The 8,861-nt window shown below is 43.6% G+C and overlaps 1 protein-coding gene across 2 annotated transcripts in view; it reads left to right on the top strand.

Moving 5' to 3' along the window:
* Uvrag (UV radiation resistance associated) overlaps positions 1–8,861 on the top strand; it is a 266,200-nt gene that overhangs the window by 154,600 nt on the left and 102,739 nt on the right. For both annotated transcript variants that reach the window (XM_021167360.2, XM_029479367.1), the window contains 3 exons: positions 3,687–3,771; positions 6,147–6,234; positions 7,525–7,585. In XM_021167360.2, the coding sequence (XP_021023019.1) occupies positions 3,687–3,771; positions 6,147–6,234; positions 7,525–7,585 (234 nt within the window). The remainder of the gene's footprint in view (positions 1–3,686; positions 3,772–6,146; positions 6,235–7,524; positions 7,586–8,861) is intronic.

The raw sequence follows: 8,861 nt of genomic DNA, 5'->3' as shown, positions 1-8,861 counted from the left end.
GAGAGAGAGAGAGAGAGAGAGAGAGAGAGAGAGAGAGAGAGAGAGAAAAGCAGTAGTAGGGAGGTGGCCTATGGCCCATTCCGTTCCGTTTGTTTGAAGTAACTTTTGATAGCGTTTGTTCTCACTGCTTTCTATACACAATGGATTCCTGCCCTCCTGCCCTTGTTTGGTTCCATGTAAGTATGTGTATACTTATATGTGTAAAAGTATTTGGCATACTAGAAAGGCAGAGCAGAGAGGAAGGTGACTGTGGACTTTTATAACTAACTCAGTGAAAGGGTGAAAGATGGCTGAACGTAGGATGGAAACACTCTGTACAAGGACAATACCATCCTAACATGCTCTCCTCGGTGGGTTGTGGTGGTTTTAAATAACGTTACTGTCTCTCCACACCCCGCCCCACCTGATACTCTAGGAAAGCTGCACTGTCAGCAGTTCCTGCTGCTTCTGCAAAGCTGGTGCTGGGGAAGGCGGCATTGTGCATACACAAATCTCTGTTGTTTCACATGAAACCTATATCAGTTGTTTATACTAATCAATTATTCTTGGGGGTGAAGTGACTTGAGGGGAAATATTTGAGGAAAAATGTTAGTATGTGAGGAAAACATGCATGGACAAGATCACCTAGAACAAATGGAATAGCTTCCCCACACTCTCTCACAGGCACACAAGCTTTTTAAAAATTGGAATGTTTACATTTGACTGCCTGCACCGGCCTAGAACCCAAGAGAGAAATCTGATGTTTAGCCCAAAGAAAAGGAGACACACTTTCCTCACACATCAGAGAACTAAGATCTCAGCCAGGTGTGTGCAGAGAGCGGGTGGGAAGCTGTGCTGCCCACCAGTGACGCCACATGGAGAGGCTGGAGCCTCTGCAGAAGAGGCTGAGAGAACTTGGCTTTTACCCTTTGTTCATGGCCAGCTGTGGGCTTGCATGAAGTCATAGGAATTTTCAAGCAGGTCGCGCCGGCTTAAAAGTTCTGAATGAGCTTCCTTTGGATAGTTACAGGAAGACTGAGTACATAGCAGAAGCTGAAGGTGTGGGTCTCAAAGAGGCCATGGCTGTTCTTGCAATAACAGCATGATCCTTCTGTAATAATAGCAGCTCTATAAGTCTTCACAAGTCTAAGGGACAGAAAAACCTGGTGTTCCCAAAGGACAAATGTGAGAGTGCACAATAGAAGCTAAAAAGTGAAGCTCACATCTCTGAGTAACTGATGAACACAGAGAGAAAGCTGGTGAAAAGGAAAGTCCTTCCACGCTGCTGTGGAACTGTGTCCTCTGGCGTGATGTGGTCATTGCCGCGTGGAATCAGAACACCTGTGATCTCCCACCCGACATACAGTCCCTCTTGGGAGGGCATGAGAGTTCAGGAGGCAGCACCTGTGTCCCAAGAGGCCCCACCTCTTCCTAAGGATAAATTCCTCTCATGATTGTTGGAGGAGGGAGCCGGTTTCCTTAGTAGTGCAGCTGCACAAAAGGTGCCCATGTTTCTGTAAGCTCAGAGGGTTCACCAAACTAGACTTCTGTCAAATTCTTTATTTGGTCTGTCTTTTTGTCCTGTGGTAAGTAGATGTTTGTTCAGGTATCTCCAGGAAAAACTTAACATAATGATAACGTGACAGTGGACTGTTGTTTTTTCACAGTGAACACAGTGGCTTTTTGTTTTTTCAAATGTACATGGGACAGTGATATAAACCAAGAAACTTTAAACTGTTATCTGTCACTATGAAAAACAAAAATATAAAATTATTAAAAATCACATGCAATATGTTCTCAGCATTAAATTAAGTTAGAAATTACTGACAAAAAAATCTGAAAAATTCCAAAAAATATAAAAATTATACAACATGTATATTAGAAGCTATGGGTCAGAAAAAAGAAATACCAAGGCAAGTTAGGGAGTATTTTGAAATGAGTGAATATGAATATGAATGTTTAAAGGAATACATAAAATAACATAAAAACATAGAAGGAAATTTGATAGTATGTTTTTTAAAAAAAGTCTCCAGTCAGTAATCTCAACTTTCTTGAGCTAGAAAAAGGAAGACAACTCATGCCCATTTTGTACACGAAGGAAGGAAGTGGGAAAGGGCAAAGAGTTCAAGACCAGAAAACGAGTGCAGCGTATCAGTTAAACAACAGACACTCTGTGGAAAGATCAGTAAATGTGTAGGCTGGGGCTGGGTATGGTAGTGTATGCCTTCATTCCAGCACTCAAGAGACAGAGGCAGGAAGGACTCTGAGTTCAGGGCCACAGTGAAACCCTGTCTCAGTTATTTAATTGGTTAATTATCTTATTAGCTAGTAGCCAGAAGAACCAAGTACAAAGCACAGGTTGCTAGGCCAGGAATGGTGGTGAGCATCACCACGGTCCTACGAGCAGTAAAGCCAACAGTTCCAAGGATGAAGAGCCGAGAGTTTACGTCTGGGGCCACTCCATGGGTGGTGAGTGCCAATCCAATGACATAAAATCATTAAGACAAAGAATTGGGGAGGAATATTTGGCTGCAGAAGATGAGTGGTGCTCCTTGAGTTTGGGATCTTACTCTTCCACATATTGGTCTTTATAGCTGAAAGAGAAGAAAAACCTTAGGTATAAACAGCGTAGGGCTAGGGGATGGGTCTATAGCACAGCTTTTGTCTAACGCGAAAGATGTCCTTGGTTAAATTGAAAGACAAAAACTCTGTAGGTGGTGGATTTTGTGCTAAAGTCCAAACTGGATTCTGGCCAACTAAGCCTGTGTTCTATTCTTCCCTAGGTGGGTGGGGGGAGCAGAGGAGCTCAGGGCACGCTTCTTATTACATCACAGTTCATGAAACAAAATCCTTTGAAAAATACGAAACCGCGGATGTCAGGATCTTACACTGTTTCTGTGCCTGAGGACGACCTCTGCAGATGCAATCAGGCCTGGACTGTCAAACACAAGCTCTCGTTTTCTCAGAGTAGGAGGATGGAAAAGGATTTTATTATCACAAAACTGAGGGTCATACATTTCATATAGTCACAAGATTCAGGCATATGAACACAAATATTAATCATTAGCATACTAAAGCTAACACTAAGAGGAAATTAAATGCTCTATAATAGGATTCAAGTGTGAGCCTGTGAGATAAAATGTGTGCTAGCACTACAAGCCACATCTATAAAGCTGAGTTTTACACAGCCATAACTTCAGACTGTCACCATGTAAAAACGCTTGTGACATAATACAGAAAAACCCAAATGCACATTGCCTGTGCCCTGTGATTCTCACTAAAATATATACAAGCAAGATGAAGTTCATAAACCTGGTTATATGAACTGTAGCATAGCCATCCAAACATAGGTCAGTTTCCTGTTCCACATTTTGCATTCTCAGTAATGGTAAGTAGAGTTGTGACTGAAAATAAGTTAACCAGGCTTTCAGGAGTGAAGTCTGAATTTTGAAGTCTCATAAAGGTTTCTTGGTCAGTGTCCAGAAACCTGTGTGCAAAGTGTGAGAGTCCTGCTGTTTGCCTCCTGTAAGCCGTGCCAGTGGCAGTTAGTTCATCTGGAAACCCTCTGTACTGATGCGCCTCGCCTGCTGGCTCTGTCTAGCCCCGTCACAGGCAGGAGACTGAGCTCTGCGTGTGCACATGTGGTTGAGCATCATGTCCGTCTGCAGTATCTCATCGGGCCTTGTCTCCCTCATCTTCCCTTGTAGGAAGTGCGTTTTCCACTGAGCATGGCAAGCTTCAGCTGCAGAAGGAATCCCTGAGTGAGCTGAGGAAAGAGTGTACTGCCAAAAGGTAAAAATGGCTGAGAAGAGCTTCTCTGAGCATTAAGCTTATGGGAGCGTTGGGAACGGGAATGCAGCATTTTAAAAGACTGCTACTAATTTAGACCCCGAGTATCTCAGCACCCTGTTCACCATCTCAGCAGGCATGTATGAACACCCACTGTGTGCTTGCGCCATGCAAGAGCCTAGAATCCAGAACACTTTCTCATTGCCCAGGCCACAGCACCGGGCCGATATTAACATCCTCTTCTCCCGCCTTTTCCATGCGCCCCTCCAGCTAGTTGGCTTGCCTTCTTCAGATTTCTGCTTCTTTGATATCACATTTGATGACCTCCACAATACCTAGGGCATTGCTCTGAGCACTGGCTCTCCAGCATTCCAGCTGAACCCCAATGCTGCTATCAGGGAGTTCCTCTTTTTAATTAATTTAATTTATGTATTTCATGTATGTGGGTATACTGTCATATATTGTCACTGTCTTCAGACACAGCAGAAGGTGACATCAGATACTCATAGATGGTTGTGAGCCACCATGTGGTTGCTGGGAATTGAACTCAGGACCCCTGGAAGAACAGTCAGTGCTCTTAACTGCTGAGTCATCTCTCCAGCTCAGGGAGTTCCTCTTAAAATACCATTTTTAACCATATTTTTCTCTTCTTAGTATAGTGATTCTATGCTTAATTTTCAGATACCATGCAACAAACTGGCATTATACAACTATGGTTTATTTTAGATTTGCCCTCCACATAAGATGATGACAATAGCTTTTCTCTCCGTGAACATTAATTCCTAGTCACCTGTGTCCCTCCCCTTACCTTTACTCCCTTCTGAGGCAAGCCCTGTCATCCCCCATTTTCCTTTGAAGACTCAAGACTCCTAGACCTAGGACAAAGTGGAGAACATCTGCTCTTACTCTCCAGTTTGTAGGTAGGAAAGCCAGGCTCCGCACAGTCTCTGCCCAGCTGGCTGGCAGAGCCACCAAGGGTCCAGTGGCCCTCAGGCAGTAGGAGTAAGTCTGTGTTCTCCATCATGCTGACTTGGCAACGCTTTTGACTCCAGATTTTCCCACAAGCAGAAGATCTGTGTCTTGTGATTTAATTCAGTTCTGACCTTGCTGGATACCTCCTGACAAGTTCCTGGAGACTGACACCTGTGCTGGATACCAGTCATAAACTCCTCACCTGTGTTTCCTGCAAGCCAGCTATAATGATTCCCACAAAGTCCTTCAGTTCAGTTAACTGGCAATTTCCTTGAGGGCCTTGCAGCCTTCAGGAAACACTGATATTTACAGGTTATGTATGGTAAGGGTTGCCAAGGATACAGATAAACTGTCAGATGGAGGTGGTTCTGTACCGTCTGTAGTCTTGTCATTTTCTAGGTACCTTCATACTATGACATACATCAGGCTCTGCCTTCCAGAAGTGTTACAGAGATCTCTCTCCAACCCCTCCGTGGAAGGAGGTGTGTGTGGGTAGAGCTGAAAACCAATCCTCTATTCTTTAGGCATGCTGTGACCTGCCTGTCCTTGGAATGTCTCCTGCAACCCATCTCATTACCCTAATCACGTAGGCATCATCAAGAATAACAAAAAATAAACCCCATTATTCAGAAAATTCCAAAGGTATTAGGTGCTCTGTGATTAGAGACCGGAGCAGTCTGGTACATTTGCTAGTGTCCGCAGGCTCTTCGAAGCAGCACGCGGCTGGCTCTCCCTTCTGCTCTTGCCTGTAGTTTCTTTTAAATCCCTTCTGTTTTTAAGCTGCTAAGAGGCAGGAAACATGCTTTGTGATGTTTTATGTTGGCCACGTTTTTGAAGTCACTCAGGAGATGAGCTCTCATCTTACCCAACACCTTGGGATTTTGCTCAACTGTTCATCTTGTTTTGTTATTCTTCTGATATCACGGCACAGTGTTTCTTGAGACAGTATAAGGTGTAACTGTGAAGAGATACTTTTATTTTTCTCCCCTTTAAAGGAAATACCATATAAATCAAATCCTGAAATCTAATCAGCTTCCCTGAGTCACTGGTTAGGAAGTGTTTAGTGATAGCTTACTGTGCTCTCTGGAATAATTGAGCACACACTTGCAGTGCTCCTGGTATGTAGGAATAGGTGCTCCTGGCATGGGCATTTGGTTATTATATTCTTTATAGCTCTTAGCACAGTGCTGGTCACACACAGTAGCCCACAGAATAAACCAATGTAACTGGCAATGGTAGGAACCGGTGAGGACTGAAGGTGGCTATCACTCTTACCTCCGCTCCTGAAATTCCCTGGGCAGTTCCAGACCATTTAATCCTCTGTGGTTTATTTAGGTAGAAATAAGTGTTAGAAAGCATGCAAACATAATCTTTTCATGAATGCACTTTTCCTTTCTCCTCCTTAGGGAGCTCTTTCTGAAGACTAACGCTCAGTTGACCATCCGCTGCAGGCAGCTACTCTCAGAGCTGTCCTACATTTACCCTATTGATTTGGTAAGTCTCGGGTACCTGAAGAGATGGGACTGCTGGAAAGATGATTCCTCATGAAATGTCCTTCCAGTGAGAAAGTCATCGCTCTGCATGCTCCCTCATGGTTCAGGAGAACTTGAAGAGCTAGTATTTAGTTAAGATGTATATTAGACTCACTTGGGCAGAGATGGACAAGAGCCCCACCCTCAGTGCTTCCCTTCTAAGCACGAAGACCCAAGTCCCATCCCTCAGACCCAAGAGAAAAGCTGGGCATGACGGCACACTCTTGTCCCAGTGCTGGGGAGGTGGAGGCAGGAGGATCCCTGAGACTCAGTGGCTAACTAGTCCACCCAATTATCGAGCCTCAGGTCCTATTGAGAGTCCCTGTCTCAAAAACAAGGTGGACAAGCCATATTGGGGAATGCCTCCCAGAGTTGCAGAGTTAACACCTCTGCACCCCACCCCACCCCCCACAAACACACATATTTAGTTGGTCTTAGGTCCCATAGTTTCATTGTCTCATATATCACCTTGATGGTATGAATTCATATCATCAGAAACAATGCCAAATTATTTCTGGTTCCTTCAGAATCTTCTTATTCAACCAGTTATCTGCCATTTCTGATGTTTCCTCTGATGAATTGCTGTTCATTCAGGCATTCCTGAGGCAACTCTCAGGGCATTACATTTTTAATGCATTTTCTTAAAATCACTATAAAAGGTGATAGTGGGAAAGTCTGAGTAGGATTATTAGCTCGAAAATCAAGTCTACTAAAATTGCTAGCTACCGTGCTAATGGTTATCAACTTAGTAAACTGATTTTCAGAGAAAAAGCCAATAGAATGTGAATTTGTTCCTAGAATCTTGTTCAGTTGTTTATGCAATGGATATGGGTTAGACAGAATGTTTCTTTTTCTTGTTTTAAGAACAGATATCATGTAACTCCAGTTTCTTCAAACACGTGATGCAGTTAGGAGTGAATTTGAACTCCTGGTGCTGCCGCCATGCCCCTAGTGCTGGTATTATAGATGATCGATTGCGCCATGTCCGGCAAGAAGATACTTTATAATCTTACTGTCATATGCCCTTTTCTTTGGATATTGCACATGGGATTTTATTCTATAAAACTGTCAAGCATAAGGAACCCCAGGAAAGTAGTGTACCAGTCGCCATGGATCCTCAGCAGCCTGAGCAGCCCCACTGTGGGCTGCATCGAAGACGCTCTCACTGCAGAGCTGCAGTCTGGGGTTGTCTTAGTGGCTTCTTTGCTTTTTAGTACAATGAATTAATTTTATTCTTTGGTTAAATTCACAGAATGAGCATAAGGATTACTTTGTATGTGGTGTCAAGTTGCCTAATTCCGAGGACTTCCAAGGTATTTCTTCCTTCCTTTCTTTCTTTTTTGTAATTACAAGGATTTGGTATATGCAGTATGCATGGTAATAGAGTTACCCTGATAATGGATACCTAGTACTTTGTCTAAAGGGGATTTTAGAATTTCTGTACCTTCCCAGCTAGAAGTACATAGAATCTGCCTTCCTGGTAGTAACTGTAACAAAACATTTATCCTAATCTTGGAACAAATAATTACTGAGCTTTGTATTTGAAATTAAAAAAAAAAAAAGAAATTAATGGGCTTCAGACAGCAGGCTGGTAATTTCCAGGTGTTTGTTGTTGTTTTTATGGAAATCTGTGTAGAGCTGGGAGCAGGGCTAGAGCAGGAGTTAGTCTGCTGTCGAGAGTCCTGTTCCTGCCGTCCTGATAAGTAACTAAGATTTAACCTTGGGGTGTTTCCCCAAGCATAGCTTTCATTTCTCACTTCTCTCTTTTACATTAAAGGGATTACAGATTTTCTTTTCTAGTTCCTGTATACCGAGATAAGAGTATATATTTTAATGTATGTGCCAGGAATCTAAACTCGGGTCCTCACGTTTGTACACTTTACCCTTCGAGCCTTCTCCCCAGTCCAGGAGACTATTTGCATTATTAATAAACTGTCTTAGTTCCCCAGTAGCCTAAGTGCTGCTTGAATGTCTCCTGATATGTCTTGTAGAGTATTCACACAGCCAGCTGTATACCACAGAGCTCCAGGCAGAGGCTGTCACTAGTATCCATCGGGCTATGCTTCCATTTCCCTTTGAAGAACATTGCTGTTTGTGGTCAGAAACATTCTGAATTACCCTGTCTGCCTGCATAACACATGGGTAGCTGGGACATGATATAAGGAGCATGATAGCCCAGAGACAGGCAATCTTGGTTCAAGTTCTAGGCGCCCATCTGTAGCGGGGTCACGTTCGAGTTATTTTCCAGTCAGGCTTCTGTAATTGCTGTGAGAGCTGGGACACACCTGTGTCTATAAAAGCTTGAGGGCTTGGTTTATCTTTAATACTTATTAAGCCAAAGGAAGCCTGAGACTTGGAGTTAGCAGCAGGGCGGGGCGGGGTGGGGCTGCTTCCTGCTGTATCTTGAGCCTTCACACCTCTCAGTCTTGTTGGTGTTCATTTTATACAAAGTTGCAGTGTCCTAAAGCCTATGGTGCATTAGCTTCCTCACATTAAACGACCTTTCCTAGGGCTAGAGAGTGCTCTGGCTGCTTCTGTAGAAGACCTGGGTTTGAGTCCCAGCACCCACGTGATACTTACAACCATCTG

The sequence above is a fragment of the Mus caroli genome, chromosome 7 (genome assembly GCF_900094665.2).
Source record: "Mus caroli chromosome 7, CAROLI_EIJ_v1.1, whole genome shotgun sequence".
Lineage (NCBI taxonomy): Eukaryota > Metazoa > Chordata > Mammalia > Rodentia > Muridae > Mus > Mus caroli.
Note: the sequence above shows the minus strand (reverse complement) of the source record. Positions and strands in the feature narration are given on the sequence as shown.